Source organism: Metopolophium dirhodum, chromosome 5, assembly GCF_019925205.1.
Source record: "Metopolophium dirhodum isolate CAU chromosome 5, ASM1992520v1, whole genome shotgun sequence".
Taxonomy (NCBI): Eukaryota; Metazoa; Arthropoda; class Insecta; order Hemiptera; family Aphididae; genus Metopolophium; species Metopolophium dirhodum.
In genome coordinates this window covers 15,642,573-15,665,434 of record NC_083564.1, presented here as the reverse complement: position 1 = coordinate 15,665,434, position 22,862 = coordinate 15,642,573, and the positions used below count along the sequence as shown (strand labels likewise).

General features: G+C 30.9%; 2 protein-coding genes across 7 annotated transcripts in view; both read left to right on the top strand.

Moving 5' to 3' along the window:
* The window catches only part of LOC132944813 (octopamine receptor), a 93,419-nt gene that overhangs the window by 31,449 nt on the left and 39,108 nt on the right, over positions 1–22,862 (top strand). The window contains exon 1 of one of the 6 annotated variants that reach the window (XM_061014326.1): positions 17,710–17,838. The exons of 4 other annotated variants lie outside the window; for them this stretch is intronic. The gene's annotated coding sequence lies outside the window, so the exon portion shown is untranslated. Of the gene's footprint in view, positions 1–17,709; positions 17,839–22,114; positions 22,228–22,862 lie in introns of those variants that run through there. One more of the 6 variants, XM_061014328.1, reaches the window with a different exon arrangement.
* Positions 3,194–4,030, top strand: LOC132945548 (uncharacterized). Its single transcript, XM_061015325.1, has 3 exons — positions 3,194–3,593; positions 3,690–3,971; positions 4,024–4,030. The coding sequence occupies exons 1-3, from the start codon at positions 3,469–3,471 to the stop codon at positions 4,028–4,030; spliced, it is 414 nt and encodes a 137-aa protein (XP_060871308.1). The 5' UTR covers positions 3,194–3,468.

Sequence of the window (22,862 nt, the reverse complement as noted above, 5' to 3'; positions counted from 1 at the left end):
GTATTATAAAAAGTTTCTTTTTTTTTACCTAAATCTATTTCTTTATTCTCACGCACCCATCCTCACCTGCCCCACTTCACTCTCTCACACACTCTCTCTCACTCTTCTCCTGTCTTCAGTCGTTCAATCTACGCACCACCAAATTTACTTTATACACACACCCACACAGCATACCCACGATCACTATACATATACATATATGTATAGATAATGTGGTGTCTGTTGTACTACGGTCGTGGTGATATAATATTATACATATATATAAATTTAAAACCAATGGAAATGCAACTGTTCCATTACACAGAATGGAAATTCAAGATTATGGTATTTTTTTAAAGAGCACCGTGGACACTCGACCAAGTCTTAAGTTGTTAACCATTTCCATTAAATCCAAAAATGACCTTATTTTTACTTTATGTTTGTAAATTTCACCATCGTTACTGAGAAAGTTTTTGTTTGACAATAGTGCATTCTTTTGCGTATTTGGTTCACCCGCAAATGCGTTTTACTAGAAATAAGAGCACTAATCCATTTCTGGTATAATTCTACGAACATTTTGAAAGTTTACCATTTCTCTAAGACTCGAACTATTTTCTAGATCAGCCTTTCTCGACCCATGGTACTAGGAAAGCTCAACTGTCGTACCCGAATAAAATATTCTTTTATAAAAAAAATAGAATGGACCATAATTTACATTAAATATTATTTAGTTTATTTGATATTAATAATAATATAAATAATAATTTTCTTTTTGTGCATTAAATGCTTATATTGTAAACATTTTGTAGTTCCTATAATTAAATAAAATTCCATGTAAAATAAAGTAAACATTTTTAATACTTAATATACTTAATAACCAAGATTTTTTTAGCCAACAAATAAAGTTTTATTGACATTCATTGAAAAAAAGTAAGTCAGCGCATTTCGGTGGTCCCTTCGGGCCTCGGACAGGATAGTGTAATTTTACTGTATTCGATTTGAAAGCAATGATTGCCTTCGATAAAAAAACGATTCTGAGCGGACGAGGGAATCTTTTTTATTTAATTTTATTCGTTTCTATGGTGGTAAACAAAGCGTTTTAAGAACAGCTTAAGACCGATTTATATAAATAGGTAATTTATATAATTATAATTATAATTTATAATTAGGAAATATCATAAAAATGAAAAAAAATATAAAAGAAAAGAAAAAGCTCATAAATCACTCAAATATTTTGAAAATTTTACCATATCTAGGTAAGACTAATATAAGTAAACAACCCAAATTTCAAGTTTTTACAAATGTTTTTAATCCAAAATACAACAAAAAATATCTCTTGTAAGCAATATTTGAAGCAATATTTCTGGTAGAAAACGTGCATTATTATTTAATATTATAAAATCGTGAAATCTTACGTTTTTTCTCCTTTAACCGCTTTTATTTCGAGTAGCGTTTCGAAAATCAAAAAATGATCTCTCTAAAGTACCTGCTCAAGAACATAAACTTTCAGAAAAGATGCTATACTTGATACTTTTGAGTAAGTTTAGAGGGAGAAAAAGTGTTTACAGAATAAAAAAGAAAAAGAAATAAACATCATTGTAAAACCATTACATTCCTCGCTCCGCTCAGAATCTAAAAGACTATCAAAATTGGAATCTGAAATGTTCCTAAACAATTCAAAACAAATCAAAATATTTTGAAAATTTCATCGTGTATAGAAAATGCAAATATAAACAACCACTGAAAATTGCATGTATACGTTCATTCGTTTTAGAGTTACACCAAAAACCAAAATCGATTTTGTGGAAAACCTATTTTGCGTTAAAATTCCGGTTTTTCCTTAATTTTTAAATTGTTTTTCCTGTCGCTTTTGAAAACTATTGGGAATTTTTAAAATTCGACCTCCCGAATGCACTAACTATATTCAATTTCCGCATCGAACAAGATGATGAAAATCGAAGCAGTTTTACTGCCCCAAACCGTAATGACAGACACAGAAATTAAAAAAATAAACACATCATTGTAAATACAATACATTCATCGTTTCACACAGAATATAAAATCTAAACAAATAGTTATTCGTACTGCAAACGTTTAATAAAATTAATAAAAATGTCTAGTTCCATAATATGACAATCTGTCATACGAATTCAGCACCTGCCCTATGTTGGTAGTAAATTAAATCCCACATTTTTTTAACATTTCAATAAATAGCTAGCGTTTTCCGATATCTGAATTAGTATAAATTAAATCGATTTTGCTACGAATAAAAACATATATTTTATAATAAAATATTAATATGCATAATATCTAGTAGGTATTTTATAATCAGCGTTTGTTTAGTTTATTTCTGTTCCTTTACTTATACGTTACATTAGTCATCACTAATATTCAAGTGCTATTTTTTCGATTTAAAACAGTGTTGACCCAACAATGATAAAAATGTTCAACTTTTAGTCAGAGCCGCTACACGTATTTCTTGATGACGGTTATGTGTTACCATAGGTATAACTAATATTCGTGTATAATATCGTGGTTGTTAGATTAGAATAAATAATAATATTATGCTGCTAGGTATTGAAATTGAGTTTTATCGTTGTGATAAAATTTAAAAACGCTGTTCAGTCTATAGTGCTCTATTATAAATTATTGTATTACCTATCTAAATTTCAGTCGCTCGAGAATAGTCGTTCTATAAGCATTAGTGTCTGAACTTGGATATTAAGACGTAATACGTATTAACACTATTATAGAGCGTCGATAGCCATATTATTATATTATGTTTAATTACAATATTGTATTATTACCTTATAGTCTCCAAAGTTTGAGAAATTCGAAAATGATGATTCCATTGCTCGTGTTTTTTTATCTTGCAAAGTACACAAACCTGGAAAATATTTTCCATCCCACATGTAAGTTGTAACACAATGTACCTATGAATATTTTCAACTTAAATTCACTTATTAATGCACTCCTTCCTGTGGTTTAAATATGCGTTTTGAATATTTTATTGAAGTGACTACTTCTTTTAGCTATATGGGTGTACGTTTTGCACGGGGAAAAAACTTTCGTTTCGCGTCTATGTCCGCGTAACGAAAACTGGCCGGGGACCGACGTGACTCTTAATTTACACATATACATATTGCCAACCACGATTGCGGTGTCAGCAATACCAACTGTACTGCGAAAGATTCAAATTTTTAAATTAACAAATGTTAATTATTAAAATTATGGGGGATAACTCCTCTTCTGTCAGATCGCCCGAGTTCACTAGTTGTAATCAGTTTTGGGAATAGATAACTAAAAAATTATCTAGATAAGATAAGATAATTTTAACAAAATATTATCTAGATAAAAATGGGTAATATACGATTCCGAACGGAACGATTGCGAACGGACCTTTTCCGGTAACACGATTGCGAACGTTTTTACCTGCCTTTAATCGTGCGGTGTTGTCAGATTTGGTGTTAGTCAATAACAAATTTTTAAATGCCCGAATGCCTCAGCCTTGAAGAAGGTCATGTATTTACAGACTATTTAGTATCGACATATATTCCACCTGATGCATTATTTCCATCATATCTTTGGGCACAAGAACCTTCAGTAAATCCAAGGTATGATTTAAAAAAAATAACTTGAATTCTTGTTCCTTCCCACTTAAATTTTACCAGTAAATACAAGATCTCTAAGTTTTTATAATTATTTTGTAGAACTAACAATGGCCCAGAGAGCTTTCATAGGACGTACAATGGTCAGTTTTATAGCCCCCATCCTCCAACACACGTCGTGATATCAGTTTTAAAAGAAACACAAGCTCAAAATTTGACAATAATAAATTCAATTAAAAACAACGTATATAATCCGATGGCCAAAAAAGATAAATCTAAAATTGAATTAACATTACAAAATAATAATGATTATAAAATACACAAGGATCTAATTTTATATTTAAGAAAAACTGGAAATTCCTACCAGGGAAAAAATTTAAAAAAGCAAAAATGTAGAAAACAATTTTTAAAAGCCGTTATTTTATTTATTTTTCAGCTTTTAACGTAACATTAACACGTAGATTTTGTAATAGTATTATTAATAATTATAATTAAATATTATTTTATTTAATGTTAGTTTGTAACGTAGTTGTTGTTTTCATTGTGTAATTAATATCAATAGTTTTTATTTAAAAAAAATATTTTGTAAACTTGGCAACGTGGTCTATAAAAACGTTCGCAATCGTTCCGTTTTTCAGGTAAAACACCAAATTCTCTGATAAGCGTCATTCGTTCGCAATCGTGTTATAAAAAAGGTAAGACGTTCGCAATCGTGTTGTACCTATAAAAATAAGTATAATATAAATGTAATTTATCTAGATAAAGATAAATACAACAATACATCTATATACAGTGTGATTACTTTTAAAACTATATTTTTCCTTTAAAAACGTTGATTTTAAAAAAAAAAACTATTATTTTCTTATATCTAATTATAATACTATTCAGCGTAGTCATCACTCATATTAAAATTATATGATATTATCAGTCAGTATTACAACGATCAAATAGTAAATTATTACGATGTTGTTATTTAAAACTATAGCTATATGCTAGGAATTAATGCGTTTGAACATTGACCACATAATATAAAGTGTAATAAAATAGTAGACGATAGTTATAAATTATAGTTTATAGGAGAAATATAATGTATTTAAAATTATTATAACTAATAACAAATATGATTTACGAACAATGGTTTTAGTTGAAACATATGAAATACATTTTTTTGATATAGGTATTTTCCATTTTCCAAGGTACCTTTCATTTGCGACTATGGTAAAAATGTATTGATATATTTTCAATGCATGGCATACAATGAATACAAGTTCTTAACATACAAACTGCACTATAGTATCTACATTTTCATGAACTATTATAAAGTACTTCGATTTGGATTCCAGTATTTTGCATTGGATTGATAAATATTTCAAAAGTCTATTACATCCTTAGATATAAAGCTAGAATATTATTATTAATTACTAAATCATATTATTCACTAATGTTCACTTATTTATTAGACATTTTCTTACATTTTTAAAAGAAAAAAAATGTATTTTTAAGATTGAAATAAAAAAATAGTAATAGGAATATTATTTTAATTTTACGATTAGTGTACATAATTGTAAATATTCTTTACAGAAGTTGGGAAGAGATTGATATTGTTTTGAAGTTTTTATTAAAATAGACAATAGTTACACCACCGTGGACCGTAATGTCGGGATGGTTTGTTTCTAAAAAAATTTTAACCAGGTATAAATATCCATTGGAGTATTTGGTGAAATTTGTTTAGGTTATAAGGGCTCACTTCAAAGATTTAAAGTTATCGCATGTAATTAATATCGTATTTTTGTTTAAACTTCATCAATGTGAATGTGGGTTGATAAGCATTCACATGTATGTATCCTACCCTTGATCATATCTGTATTAATTGTGTCCCCCCTCTCTGGTATAGAATGCATATCACAAATAAAGAAAAAAAAATACAAAATATTTGTCAAATGTGAGGATGTGATTATTCAAAATGCAATTCCATCTGTATGGGACAGGCAACGGTGTAAAAATGAGTATGACCATTACCAGAAGCATTGTCATGGTTTTTACAATATGATGTAATATTAGAAGAAAATAAAATGTTAAACTTCAACAAAACTATTTCGTTTTTATAAACAAAACAAAAAAAAAACACTTAAAATGCTAACTGAACTTTGCAGGCCCTCCATAAGTTTCTATAATGTATTAATGTGAGCTCATTCCTCATAACATCAAAATTCATCATATTATATATTATGTTCCACCACACTCACCGGGTATAAAATTCTTGGAAAATCCATTTAATGGTTCCATTTTTGTTAATGTAGTTGTGTATTATCTCATCACTATTGTGGCGAGTTTGGTAAGTTCTGCAAAATTCAACAATCACTGGTATAATAATTTAGCTAAAATTAATTATAGGTACCTATATATAGTTTGAATATAGAATATACCTATTACACCTAATACGAAATTCAATTCAAGAATTCATTTTGGCCAAGTCTTCATTATACTTATTAAAAAACGAAACAAAATACATAAATTATAGTTTAAATAAAATATACTAATCTTTTTTTTTTCTTATTGCCTATATAATTTTTATTTAAACTCCAGGATACCGAATTCAAATTTTAGTTAGTAAATAGTTTTAGTTAATAATAAACAGTGTTAAACCTAAAAAAAATATATTGACTTCCTAAACATTAATGTTTTTTATTGTACATTAGTTAATTTTTGTTGTGGGGTGATTTGTATTACGCATCCAGTGATACCTAGTGAGTTTCGTAATACCTTTGCAACTAAATTTGGTTCAGGTTCAACGAGTCATGCCATCGTGTATCTGATGCACAAACCGTATTAAATAAAGATTTTCTATAGACATAGTATGATTGATGACTTCATCGGAGATTCAGCTTAATATACACAGATTTAGAAATGTTAACGCCTTGTAGGTGGTTCAATGTTCATGTAACATCTGTTCATAACCCTTAATCCTTAAAAATGTAATTTTCAAGAATAACGTATAGATTTAGGTAGACATATCCCGGGGCATTTAATAAAAACGGATTTTAAACGAATACAAAAATACAAAACCAATAGATAATATATTTACTATTTATATTGACGTAATCAACAGAACATCCCAACATAAATCTTAAAATAAATAACATTCTGTAATATTCCGCTTGAATTTCGATTATTGTTGTTTTTTAAACGTCTGATTGCATAGCTGAATAATTGATGCGATATTAGACTTAATTGGCCACAGATGTGACCTCAGCGTATCATTTTAGGAATTTATTAGTTCGATATTATAATATGACTATTAGTACTTTAATCATGAGGAAAACCTTTAGTAGAAATGTCAGGTACTGAACAAATGTCGTATTGTATAGTTGGACGGTTTCTGCTGCACCCTGTGACACTCAAGTTATTCACGTATGTGTTTGATTCGTTAGAAACCAACGCGCTACCTGTGTTATTGTAACATACATAATGCGATGGTATGTATATATAAAGGTTTCGGAAAAAAAACACATTTATGGGTATTAAATACTATTAGATTATTGTATGATACGTGAATCGGTATTACACATATTTGTGTAACCCTTTGATGAGCACAGATGGGGTGGTGCTATATATTGTTCACTCTGTCCCATTAACCAACTGGTATCCATGTATCGTGATTCGTGATACATCCATACACCTAAATCACTATCATAGAACCATAGAAATCCATAACTAGGCTATTCTTTTATTTTTCAAGTGGCTACTATTACTATTAAGATATGTTCGAATGAAATTTGTTCAAATGAAAAGTTTTCTACTCGGTCCACGCACTATTCCGACAGAGCCGTATCGATATAGATTTTGCGATTCCGACGGATTGACGTTTAGCACTAGACGCCGGCAATCGCCTGCTGCAGTAATATTATAATAAACGGGTTCGCACCATCGACATTCGTGTCGTATACTGGTATATACATACATGACGATAATAATAATAATGCTTTTTATAATATGGAGCCCTTCAAAAAGAGTTATAGATTCTGTTCACGGCATGCGATTTCTGTGGACCGTCGAATGTACTTGGTGAAAAATAACCACGATACCGTGTCCGACGGATGTGATGGATCAATCACCCGCTGCAATTGCAGGTAGGTATACCGTATGAATAGAGTAGAGTGGTGTCGAATTCTACATCCCGTAACGTGGCTGCTTTTACGATTAAATATAAATAAGCGACTTTGTCAGAATACTTCGGAAAACATATGCACAGGTATAATATTATTGTAAACTGTGCAACGAATAAATACGGTTGATGTTATATATGGTGCTATTATAGGTTGACGGACTCGCATTCGATTTAGATAAATATGTATCGGCCAGTAGTCGAGTTTCACCGTCGTCTTCGATATACAGCGTTGAGCATATTATAATATGTGGATGAAATAGGTGTACTTGGGCCATGCTCGTGATAGGTATTGTTTATATGTAAACGCGTATAATAATACTGCAATATCAACTGATTTCGTGGTCGATAGCGATTTCCTCAGATAACCCCAAATCCCACCAAAAACTATTGTTGAATCTAAAATTCCTTATAGCCTAATGCGAAGTACATAGCCTTGTATAATATAACCTTATAGTGTAAGTAAAATAGATAACGATATTATGCCACTTGAACTTTGAAGCTCTTCGTATTTGGAACGTTAAACTCTAAATGAATTTATCGAAAATACGGCATCGTTTTCGTAAAACCGTTCGATTTCTATACCCATTGAGAATATTTTAAAAACAATCGAAAATCGTACTCAAAGTGTTGTAGTTTGGTGTTTCCGTTTCTCGTTTGGAGGTGTGGAGGGGGAAGAATAATTTAACACGTCGCACGCCAGTTTCTTTGCATGAATGTTTTATTATTATTATTATTATTTACTACCTGCGACGTCAACATCGTCAAGAACACTTTGATATATTTTATTATCATCAAAAAAACGACAAAAGAAACTGTGTTGCGTGCAAAATATATTTAATAGTTGTTTTTTTCTTTTTTTAATTAGTATTGCGATTTACGGCCGAGGTTGTACTTTTGTCCAGATTTAATGTACGACAACCCTCGTGCAGGATAAACCGTTATTGTGGCAGTATTATTACCGGTTCGTGAGGGGCCAGAACGTTTACACATTTATCCGGACATAATTCATCGTGGTTATTTTATACAGGGCTATAATAACAATAATAGTTATTATAAAAATAATAATAATTATTGGGAAATGTGTGATAATAGTGTAACTAATATAAACAGCGTGTAATAACTAATAGTTATGGTCATACGTCTTGTTTTAGTGGGGAGGACGGGCGTGCATTTATACTTAAATAATAATAATAATTGTGTCACATAATAACGTGATGAAATTGTTTCCATTATGTTTATGGAAATTTACCTGTGACTTTGATGTAGGGTGATTTTTTTTCCAAAATGCTGTAGTTATATAGTATAATATATTTATACATTTATAACAGACGATTCAACCAGACGTGTGATGGTAAACGTACGTGGCGATGGGAAATAATTCCGACACGGTTCATTCCCATCGTTTAGCACTCGATGAAAAGTTTGAACTTATAATGGTTCGAAATTCATCGGTATTGATGGACGAGTGGTGGGGAAGAAGAAGAGATGCGACGCCGACCCCGACACGGTATGAGTTTGCGCCACGGCCGTCGCCAAACATCGTAACTTTGATATACGGTTTAATGAAATAAATAAATATCAAGAAAGCGGTGCAAAGAAGTGTTTAGATTACAATATGCCTTTATCGTTTTGAACCATAAAATATAATATTATTATAACCAAGTATAATACTATGAAATAATAATTTTAAGAAAAATGGGACACTTTTGTATGATATACGTCTTATATTAGGTAAAGACTTTACTTAGTATTGTAATGAAATCACCCAGAACAAGTTAAAACTTGCTTAAATGTTAATAAAAATGGTTTGGGTAAATTAAATGATGAGAAAAAAATATGAACATGATAACATCCTTATAGGTTATAGGTAGAAACGTAACGAGAAAATAAGTTAACGGGAGAAGTTCGATCGATTTCGAAAAGAATTATAATTATTCGATTTATTAAGTTCCTAAGCACAGCAAAAATGTCATGACTTATTTTTCATTATAATAGTATACGTAGGTATTCGATTATTGCCAGTTACGCACTACGAATAATATTAATATTCTTTACTTTAAAATTCAAAACCGTATTTTTCTTTTTTTAAATTAAATTGTTATTCACTACATCATTATATTAAATGTGTACATAATCATAGATATGGCCTGCTTTATGTTTGCGTGTAATTAATGTATATTCATTGACCTCCTGGAGTTTACGTGTTTGAATTATTATTATACACGAAATGAATAAAAAAGAAATTAATTAAAATGTATAATATTATACCGTCGTAATGGTAATCCAAACTATAGGTATATTTTTAACGGTAACCACGTGTCAAACGTCATTAAAATCGTATTCTTTGTAGGTTATGCTGTGGCTTATGCTCGTCAAAAACTGGTAACGAAAACACAATTTTGTTTTCGTATAATACTTTATTGGCCGTTGTATTTTATTTTATAATAAAATGATATTTAAAATAATAGAAATAATAATTTTTGATGTATATACACTAACGCGCCAGAAATAATGAAACTGAAAACATGTTTTTGACACGTGCATTTGACGTAGGTTAAAGGCGCACGGTACGGTGGTTCGCGAACTCCGTTTATCAATAAATTAATTTCACACCAAACAGTCATTCAAAGAAAACCTTTCAAAGCTACTCTCAGCGGCGCACAACGCATATAATATACTACATTATACGCGCATGTGGTATAATATTTGTGTTGTATACATAACAGTAGGGTAGGTTTCTTCTTTTGGAAATCGTTTCCACGCAAGTTCTTATGACATTTTTAGTGTTTCGCAGACGAGACATTTACATATACATAATATACCTATATAATATATTATAAACGGGTAACAATAAGGTTATAATATTTCCTCGTCGCCGTGTTATGCGTGTACGCAAGAAAATGCGTTATCCAGACGTACGACGCACCTTTAATAATAATAATACGATGTGGGTTGAACTATTATACTGAGGCGGAGTACACTTATATAAGAATTGCCGGCAAACGTATATATATTTCAAATTTTCAACATTTGTCATGAGCATTGTCGGTACCTACTAATTACTTATATAATATTATGTAACAAAAGATAATGTAATGATTCCGGTGAACAGCGAGCTGCTATAACAAGGGGAGGGGAACGATTTTAATAGCGTGACCGAAACACAATAATTGTTTAACTAAAAAATAGATTCGTTTTTCATATCACTCGCCGTTTCTAAAGGGGCGGATTCGACGCGTACCGAGCCATAAAACGACTCGTTCGGCGCTCGACAAAACACTAAAACAACTCTTGTGCGCGATAGACGTGACCGGTGCGCGTCTGTTTTGTTTGCTTTTATTCTTGTAACTAAACGAGGATTTCGCTAAAATAACAATGATTAAATCTGCTTTATTTTTAATTTCTTGATTTTTAATCAAGTAAGTATGGTAATTGAAATGAAAAAAGTCTGAATTTTTAAAACTTCAAGAATTTGTGTTAAACAGGAAAATAATAAATATGTAACTCAGTAATGATAAGTAGGTGGGTAATTTAGGTATTTATAATATAAAATATTAATGAGAGGTATTTGATATTACACTCAAGCGGTATAACCACTTGAATTCATAAAAACGTCAGCGTGAACAGTCCCAAAATATCTATTTTTTTAACTTTTCTCCTAAACTATGATAGCTAGAAATTTGGTTGATAGCTCATTAAAAAGAGATATGAACTACGAAATCCGCTCTCTGGTTTCGGAGATCTATCTCTTAAATGAAAATAAAAATAATTTTTTGTAGGGCTGTTCACACCGAAATTTTTCTGGATTCAAATTGTTATACCGCTTGAGTGTGATATCAGTTAATAAATTTCTAAAAATTAAAAATCAAGAAAGTTTACATGCCGATCCCTGACTTGGCAAGCGTTTTTTCTCGCGGTCGACCAAATGCTCCGAAAGCTTTACACGATTCTCAATCCGTAGATATTATAATATATCAGATACAAGCAGTAGATCGAAAATGACTAGAACACACACCGGAGGTAGTCTATTTTTGGAACATTCATATCGCACTCAAATATCGCGCGTCAAAAAAGGTTTAATCTAAATCGCACGCCCTTTATCGACAAAATCGATCAAAGCGTTATTTAGACGTACCGTCGTTATATTACTCGGGAAATAACGGCGCGCGCACGAGTTGCATACCAACTCGGATAATATCATATTATGCTCTGTACCTTTTCTGGATGAATTCCATCTGAGACACAATTCGTTTTACCTTTATTAAAAGATAAACGAGTGGACGAACTGGTAAGCGTTTATGAGCAACGGAAAATAATAATCCTAATATCCTATGCGTTCGAAATAAACAGTTATAATAATCATCTGCAACTATACTATATAGGTAGGTATATTATTATTATTATTATTATTATTTTTTTATTATTAAACAAAGTCCGCGGCAACTGTGGCCATTGGGCTGACATTATTTTACATTATTATATACTACATAATACTACACATTTCTCATACATTATACAATAAAAGGTTATATGTTAGATATGAATACATTTTTAAATTTTGTTAATTAATTTTGAATTATAGATAAATTCTAGGATACTTTTGACGTTGCGTGGGTCTGGGTTCAGTGACTCGGAGAGCTGGCCGGGTAGGTCAGCTTCTCTTTTGTCGTTGTCAAAGCTCCGGCATTCTGTGTTTGACGGTGAGAGACGCAACTGGTGCAAACTGGGGGGTCTTCTCTCTTCGTGAGGTGTTGGTGTGTAATGTGGGTGTGGCCAATCCTGAGACGAGTGATGGCAGTTTCCTGTTTCCTTGAGGATTATTATTATGTATATAACATTATACAATAGTCCATAAATCTTAACGAATTATATAATTTATATAATGTCTAGCTGCAACCGTCCACGCATGTCTCGTTTCTTACTTGCTCATTATTTTCAAACAATTTAAACGTAAACGTCTTCTAGCCTCCTCCCTTCTCACCATCAATGCAACAATAACTTCAACCTATGATTGACGCGTGCTAAGAAGTGTTATTCTCCCTCGGAATTCGTGATAATATTATTATAAAAGATTTTAATCTTCAACTATTGAATTCTTTATGACAACAAGTACTAGAAACGGGGCGGAAAATGCAATACTTACACCCTGAAACTGTTCACATAGACGGTGAACAAAAATTTTTTGACTGACTCACGCGCCATCGCTCCGTATCTCAAGTTGTTATATTATTATCGTCACCCGACGGGGTTTAGATTTATCGCAAATTGTCGAGTATCCCCATGGCGCGGTCCCTTATTATACCTATACTATTATTATACAATGTACAGCTTACCCCCAAACAAACCTACTCATCTCGCCGGGAGTCTGATAACACACAATGTTTATGGATACCTTGACGGCGTTGGTGGACAGTTCATACATCTCGTGCACGGCAGCGGTGGTGGCCGTTGCAGGCCATCACGCAAGCCTTTTACGTGCTGCAACGCATGTTGCTATTATTATTATTATTATTATTGCTGTTGTTATCGAGTAGACGCGGCTATTATAATAATAGTAATAGTCATAATAATAATAGTATATCTATAACGCGTTATTATACAGAGACGAGGGGCGAGAATCGTTCATTATAACCTTGTTTAATCCCCCACCGACTGCCTAAAGAACGTCTAAACTCCAGGTCAGTTGATAGGTATAAATAAGGAAAATTGTTTTATTTTATATACCCGGTATAATATACCTCTTAGAAAATATTACAACGATTTTATGTATAAAATGTAATACATTTTTATATTTTATGCCTATATAATATTATTATTATAATATGACGAGCATTGTAAGCGAATACCCCCGCACAGCAACAAACGACCGTAAAATTTGCATGCTTTTTATTATTATTATTATTATTTATATTATATACTTGTTCACTTGTCGTTCAGCTCGCTAATGATTTGAACGTTTTTGGCAGAAATTCTCATAAGAATTGCATGTGTACAATGACGAAATCTAACGAGAAATACAAAACACGGTGCGCGTGTTATTATAATATAAAATATAATGCAATAATGCATATTATATTTAACTTGAACTTCAAACGATGTCCTGATGTCCCATTATTGTTGTTAACTTATACGAATTATGATTGCTATAAACCAATTTCGCCGAGTACGCGTAAGTAACTTCAAGTACAACTAAGGCAAGTGATGGAATAGGATTAATTTCCACCGTACATTGGTTTAAACATTTGAATAAAATATTTAAATAATTATTGTGAAATATTGTAGGACAGTAGTCTGTGTTGTTAATAGTCTTATGTTACTATTTAGTGGCATATTATCATTTATTATGATATTATCTTCTAATAAATATGAGTATACACTATACACTATACAGACTGATGTAGAAAGACCTGAAAAATGAAACAACTTTTGATCTAATGAATATTTAAACATTTTTTTTTATTACAATACCAAAAATGTTATTAAATCTAATTTTTAAACACACTTTTTTGGTAAAAATGTAGATATATTTAAGTCAAGTAGTTTATTTTTAAAATATCCATATTTTTTTCGGATAAATATAATTTGAAACACAATAACTTTTTTCTAAATATTACTTTTGGGAATTTCCTGACATAAGTATACGTGTTCTTAAATTATTTACTATCTGTATAATTTTCATAACTTTCGTCAAACGTTTAACAAGTACCATTTTTTTTTATTAAGTAAAACAAAGGTCTTTCTGTTCACCATGCATTAAAATTACTTAAAATGCTACTCTCGTTGATGTAGTTATACGTATTACTTAAAAATAGTTCAGTATTTTGGCTTATAGAGTTTGTCTTCAAGCAATTGTTATTTATTTATAATCTTTGTGACTTTGTATAACTTAACTAGTAACTACACTCCATTAAACAAGTATAGGTATATATATTTTCTTTTTCTTTTGAACGCAATTAGTTTAATATACGTATAACATCTGCGGCATATTGAACATATTTAGACAAGAAAATAAATTTAGGTTAATATTTATATTAAAAATACTTTTAATTTAACGACGTTAAATATAATAGTTAGGTTATCATTCTTCAGATGTTCGCCATATACCAACTTTAAACTTGGAAATCAGTTTAAAATTGTTTATGTATCAGTGATAACTGATCACTCATAAGATTAATGTTGAAAGTAAACAGAATAATTAAATTCAAAATTAGTCGATCGCTTAGTTTGCACACCGCTTTATCGGTTAAATTCAGTGATTTGTGTCCCTTTGATGGCTTTAAGATCATTATTAATAGGAGATTTCTAGGTACAATAATATCGTGATAGTGATACTTTTATAGTCGTGTATATTTTTTCTTTTGTTTTCCATGTAATTATACTATCCTATTATACCCGTCGGATTGATGCCCGTATGGCGTCATATATATTATATATATAAATTATTAAACTTTACTTTGATCGTTGTGGTAATCGTTTAATATACAAGCATTAACAAAACATATTATAGTAACGACGAATCGTTAAGCTTTGTTAGTCAAATTAATTTATCATCTATAACTATAATACATAATAACGTAATACTAAATGTAAGATTTTTAGACCATTTCTTTCATTTGAATTAAGTCTTAAGCATGATATCGTGTATTTATAGTTTCATCGTTTGTATGCTCTAAACAATAGTATGGATAATATTATGTTATGCGTGTATCGTGGTATTTCATATTTAAGTACAATTCAACAGTTGTGTAAAAATGCGTTATTTAGTTATTCGTTTTATTAAAACAAGTAAAAATTACGATTTTATGATCACATTTATGTATTTTATTTATTATGCATTATGTACTAAAAAAATATAATAATTTATTGTATTGTTCATGCGTCTAAGCCCTATGCCCTATGTTATCATAAACGAATTCATGTGTTAGATATTACATTCTAATAATTCATAAAACTATTTTAAAATGTCTTACAACCTATAGTGCGTAATAAGAATTTCAGTGCAGTAAGCATACATACTATATGTGCTGCTAATATATATATAACATGAAAGTGTTTGTACCTTTATTAAAGTTTCCTGAGAGTTAATAATGAACGCGTAGTACATTTTGCTAGAATAGAGAACTACGGTATAGTGAGCATAATCATTGGGGGAAATAGGTAGTCAACACATCAAAAGCCTAAGAAATAACCATAAAATATGAGGATGAGGAATCCTCAGTTTTCAGAGTGTCGTATATACTTAACATTAAAAGACAGTTATTAAAGGATGAACTTATTACTATCGTATTTTATAAAAGGAGTGTGATATACTGGTACGGAAGTGAATTTTTTATCTTACGACGCAGACAGCTAGAAACACAATAATTATTAATGTTTAACTTAGTTCAATAATGAAAAAAAATAAGCACTACGAGTTGCCACATTGGACATTTTTTCCAATTTCCAATTTACTTATTTTTATGCAATTTTTTTCAAATCTGACTTTTAATATTTTGTTTTGTCATATTGATCAATTAACTATCTTTGTGTACTCATAACTCTGTGAATACTTAAAACTATTAAAATAGCTGAATAATATTTAAAAAATGCTATACCAATTATTTATTGTAGGTTTTTATTTTCAAAACTCTGATTTCAAACAATTTTTAAAAATGCATTGATGAAGGAGAACACGATGAGACATTCCAGCAATATATTTACTAAATCAACAAACCACGTAAAAATGAGTAATTTAATTACATTTCCAAAGAAGTAATATTTTCTATACTTATGAACATAAGCTTTTATTTACCCTATTGTTCATACAAATCGAAAAAGTAGGAGTAATTTATAATAATGGTGATAAACAATATAATTTGTAATTAAGCCCAATATTGAAGTTGGAAAATGCTCAACAAATATAACGAAAGTAGTGGCACTTACTATTTACTAGTAGGTATACAATGAATTAATTCAATTACTCCCTAAAAAATATGTCTTATGGTTTCTTAATGAACAGCATAATTCACAATATAATATTATAGCAGTTAACATAGTTACAATTCATTTCTTTTGTAGTTGTATAATATTTAATGCTAGAATATATTATTATGCTGTATATGTATTTTAGGATATAATATGTAAATAGTGGCAGACTATAGTGACTATAGCCTGTAGGTGTTGATATTATATTTTATTATTATATAATTATTATATGGTATTATTTTCTATTTTTATTTTTAACGTTTTATGTTTAATTATTTAGGTACTAATATTATCCAATTAGAAACAGACGAGTAAATAAAACTATTTACGTGAGAATATGAAATAGGTTCAACGCATTTCGACGAGTGCCTACCTACGTTTTGCGCTATTTGTGACAGTTGTTGATAATGTAATATGGTGTGCCTGCCTTTAATTTATAAGCATAAATTCATTATATTTCCGGAGGGGGGGGGGAGAGGGAGAGGGACTATAATATATTAACGCTACCCATGGTAAAAATCTGAAATGGTTAAATTACCATATTAAAATACGATCGAAAGTCGGGAGAGGGAACTTCAGAACATATAATTATTATGGTAGGTACGCGTTTTAGACCCGCAAACATATTATTGAACTAAGGTCAAATCTTAAATTCTAACGCACTCAGCCAATATAATATTAGATTATTTTCATTCCTTGAAGGCCTCCGCCCAGACACGTATGGTTAGTATTCACTGCGATCCGATGACGAACCGAAATGAAAATAATATTGCCCGTTTCCGAGCCGTTCGCACAGTCGTCACGTCGGCGCGACGATGATGATGATGATAATAATAATAATACTATTATGTCTCGCGATCAGTTTATAGACGGTTCATGTGTGTCTGGCGTTGGTAGGTATTCGAACGAGAATCGTCAACAATGTTGTTGTATTATGTTGTCTCGTAAATTAAATACAGTCACGGAGATACGCGCGATTCGCACCGGATAAATCTCTCGAAAGCGTTCTATGGCAGTCAGTACATCGCAAACGACAGTAGATATGGCGACGGCACTGCAGCGGTCGGAGGGGGACAAAATAAACCGATTCAATGACGGTTCCTTCCGCCGTTTCTCTCGGTATGAACTCCACTTTATTCGATAATATTTTACTTCTTTTGGGGCCATATAATAATACCATGCATACGTATAATAATACATTCAAATATAAAGTATAATATTATGTATACCGTTGGTGCCTATATTATTGTTTTATATATTTGTCTACAGTTGTGTATCAACATACACATTTTTATGTCACTATAAATGTTATACGATATTATTCGTAACAGGTGAAACGATTATATTATACATATATATATATATATACAGGGTGTATCTTATGTCATTGTACGCGGGGTTTTTTAACGATTATGGATCGACGACATTGAATTTCGTTAAAACGAAAAGAGACGTGTTTCTTTATTTTTAACAGGCAATTTTTAGATTCTGAGCGGAGCGAGGTATGTAATGGTTTTACAATGATGTTTATTTCTTTTTCTTTTTTATTCTGTAAACACTTTTTCTCCCTCTAAATTTGCTCAAAAGTATCAAATATAGCATCTTTTCTGAAAGGTAATGTTCTTGAGCTGATACTTTAGGTCATTTTCGATTTTCGAAACGCTACTCGAAATAAAAGCGGTTAGAGGAGAAAAAACGTACGATTTCACGATTTTATAATATTAAATAATTACGGATGACGTTTTCTACCAGAAATATTGCTTTAAATGAAAAATGACAAGAGATATTTTTTGTTGTTTTTTAGATTTTGTTTCTTACGGTTTAAAGTTCGGAAAATTTTAGCTTTTTTTGAGCTATTTATAGACATTTTAATTTTGGGAGTTTCTTTGTTGTAATTCGGGTTGTTTACTTATATTAGCCTTACCTAGACATGGTAAAATTTTCAAAACATTTGAGCGACTTATGAACTTTTTTTTTTATTTTATATTTGTTTTTCATTTTTATGATATTTCCTAATTATAAATTATAATTATAATTATATAAATTACCTATTTATATAAATTGTTCTTAAGCTGTTCTTAAAACGCTTTGTTTATCACCATAGAAACGAATAAAATTAAATAAAAAAGAGATTCCCTCGTCCGCTCAGAATCATGTTTTATCGAATGCAACCATTGCATTCAAATCGAATACAGTAAAATTACACTATCCTGTCCGAGGCCTGAAAGGACAATGGACAAACATCCACCACCGAAATGCGCTGACCTACTTTTTTTCAATGATTGTCAATAAAACTTTATTTGTTGGCTAAAAAAGCTTGATTATTAAGTATATTAAGTATTAAAAATGTTTACTTTATTTTACATGTATGGAATTTTATTTATAAACATAGTTCATTATTTTTATTTTAACATACAATCATTAAAATCAGTATTATTAGGTAAGCGTAATTAATTACTTCACAGTTACTTTTCTTACAATATCATACATTTGGATTCTTTATTAGGTGGCTTAAGTAATAATGGTAAATGGTATTCGAATGTTGACATTAATGTCTTAGGTATGAATGGGTGTTAAAAAAAATTGTGAAATGAAAAAAGTGCAATGCTTTGTGGTGCTCTTCTCGTAGTGGGATAAACTTGAAATTTGAACCATATAGGTTCCCTATTTTGGTAGGTATCGCATGCAAAGTATGAATTTAGGAGTTGACACTCATAACCCTTCTGATGTTGATGACGTTATTAACACTTTACGATTTACACTACAATATCCTATTGCAATTAAGTATACATTTCTATATTACACACTGTTGGCTCATCATCTTTGCGATTGAATAAAGCACGTAAGAGTATTTTCGTTTAAAGATGCGAAGTTGGTGTTATGGAAAGAATAGGAGTCGGTTTATAATTATTTGCTTGCTGACATCATCGATTTATACAAATTATATTTTTGTCATGTCATTTGTCTGCCTACTTTAAGTGGTACTTATGATGATTCTTTTTGTTCGACTTTCGGTACAGCGCATAAGCCTGCCCGGTCCTTTGCTCGGGATCTAAACTGCAAATATATTTTGGCAACCCAACGTCTAGGAGAGACAACGAATTGACAAGCAGTACTTCAAATGGAGTTTGTGTATATTTTTATAGGTTGACGTGCATTGTAGGTGTATTTATATATAAATTGGATCTTTGGGAACGTGGTGTTTGAATACGGATGTATGGGTGTCTTTTCTACATAGCTTAATATTATTGAAGGATTATTGGGTTTATAAAGAATTGAAACAATAGTATTTTCATGGTAGGATAGTAAAGTGAATATATCAAAAGTGAGTTCATACCTGGTATTAAAACAAACGCAATATTAAGTTAACTGGTGAAGAGAGGTTAATTTCGCGTCAAAATAACTGGTTGGTGTTGTATGGTTTTGCTGTTGACGTGGTCATCTGTGTAGAGTTGCCGTGTTGCGCCGAGTGTGCTACTGTACTGAGGCTATTGTCTGTGCGTGGCGTTTATATAAGGAAGCGATTGTCTTATCCCCACTCTATTGTTGTTACGTAACGTCAGAGTTGATTGCTCGTGTTCGTTATGTGAATTGCGCATGTGCGCGTATTTATGTTGTGTTTTCACATGTTGTCGTTAGATTTTTAGCAAATTTGATACGATGAGGGTGTTTCCCACGTTAGGTATTATCTTATTGTTCTTTTTGCGCATAGTTTTAGCAGTGATTTCATGCTGTTTGACCAAATATCGTATAGTGCGCATGTGTGTACGTTTTATGTCATTTTTGCACATTGTTGTTGGTTTTTTGACAATATTGGTATGAGAAAAATGTTTCATTTGTTATGTGCTGTCTTATTATTCTTTTTGCGCATAGTTATGGCCGTGATTTCATGTCGTTTGACCAAATGTCGTATAGTGCGCATGTGTGTATGCTTTATGTCATTTTTGCACATTGTTGTTGGTCTTTTGGCACTGTCTATAATGATACAGTGTTTTGTTATTTCATATTTTCGTGAGTGTAATTATCGTCCCCTTGTATAGTATTTTAAAATTAATATTTTAAGTGAATGTTACATTGAGCGTATTCATGGAGTATGTATTTCCGTTGTGCAAGTCTTACTTGCTTAGTATAGTGATGAATGAAATATTTGGAGTTATGATTTAGTAAGTTAGTATAATATATATGTGGGTTCAAGTATGTCAGTGCTGTAGTGAATTTGTTATGAGGTTTTGTTTTAATTTGCGTTATGATATATTGTTGCTATTTTTATTCTCCCTTTGTGTAATTTTTGGTAGTAGTAAATTGCTTATGTGCTTGAGTAAATACCATATTTTGTTCATATGTCATTGTTGTTTTAGTAATAATTGTATGAGAGATGCGCTTAGTTTGGTCATGTGTTTATGTGTTATTTTCCCTTTGTATGGCTTTTTAGCACTAATATTTTGTTGCTTTGAGCGAGAGTTATGTAATGCGTATGCGCTCGCGTCTATGCTGTAATTTGCCTGTTATCGTTGGTTTTTAGTGATATTTGCACGAAGGATTTGTTTCGTTAGGTTATGTGTTCATGTGTGCTATTGTAATTTTTTCTTTGTGCCAAGTTTTGGCGATAGTTTTTGGCATTTAAGTAAGTTTTGTATTTGTGTGCATGTGTTGTTAAGAATATTGTAGGCAGTTTTTTGGTGCAGAGTAATTCTCGGTTGCGTAATAATATAATTGTGTAGCGTAATTATTTCTTATCTTATTAATTCTTTATAGCTGTATATGGGCATGTTTTAATGTACAGACTTCTCGGAAAGATTGTTGTGTAATCGTTAATGAATGTTGGTTGCCTAATATTTTTTAGTATTGCGTAATATGTTTTAATTGCGTTTGTGTTTTTATACTTAAGTATGAACTTACCCGGTATATTCATTTTACAAGTTTATTCAAATATATAATGTATTATTAATATATTACAAAAATATTACAATCTGTACATATTTTGTAGTACAATAAGTAAATGATTACATTTATATATTTATTTACATTAACATATTATAATGAAGACGTAATGAAGAACTATCCAGTGTCAGTTTATGTGCTTTATGCTTTATGTACTTATGATGGTGTTAGGCGTAGAGTATAGATGACACTGTTGCCTGAGTCTTTTAGTTACTATGGTAATTCATAATAAATAACTATAACTCAATATCCACCAAAATATAATATCATTCAGATATTCGGCTACATTACGCAGTTTGGTTACAGCGCATTCACTGGTTCGTTGTTAATAAAACCAGGTTTCGGTGTACAACAGATATATTATAATGTTGTTGCAAATAACTATGAGTGAATCCTCTTTTGCGAACTAAACATACATGGTTTCAGGTACCCATAGTTACAGTGGTATCGGTGGATTAAACGATCGTGGGCAAATGGTGGACACGTCCGAACGACCACTCACTCTCTCCACGAACGGTCCCTTATTCGCTATTCGAATTATGTTACAGATGTTCCGAAACAGTCTGCGTTCGTAGAATAATAAGCATAATTATATATGCTAGTTAAAATTGAGATTACCGAAATTCCCGAAACTTGGGTATCAACCAGATGAATCGGTGTTATGTATGTTTCGAGTTAAAAATATATATTTTTTATGTAAGAAACATCAAATTGATGATAAAAATGTTTTTACTTTTTCGATATTGTTCATTACTCAACTATCCATATTTCAGTGTTGGTCGTATTTACACTAATTCTTGAGTATGTATAATGTATAATGTTCGTCCAACTCAAGTTTATAACACAATACCCAAAATAATACTTAGTTATATAAAAACAATTTGCTGGAAAAATAACGTTATGGATAATAATTATTTTATGTGATCCGAGGTTGACAATACACTTCGCGTGAGTACATTTCTTCAATTGATGATAAAATGAAACAGAAGGGCAACTAACAAGTATTGTTTTCTTATATTTGGAACAAATTATTACCCGATTTCATTTTGAGAATAAACCACCATCAGGTTTATACAAGAGCTGAAGGTGGAATTTTACTATGTCAACCGACGAGTACTGTAAAACGTTGAATAGATTGAAAAAAATAAAGTTAAAAATGTAACTGTATGAACGAACAAACAAACCTGAAAAGGACAAATACT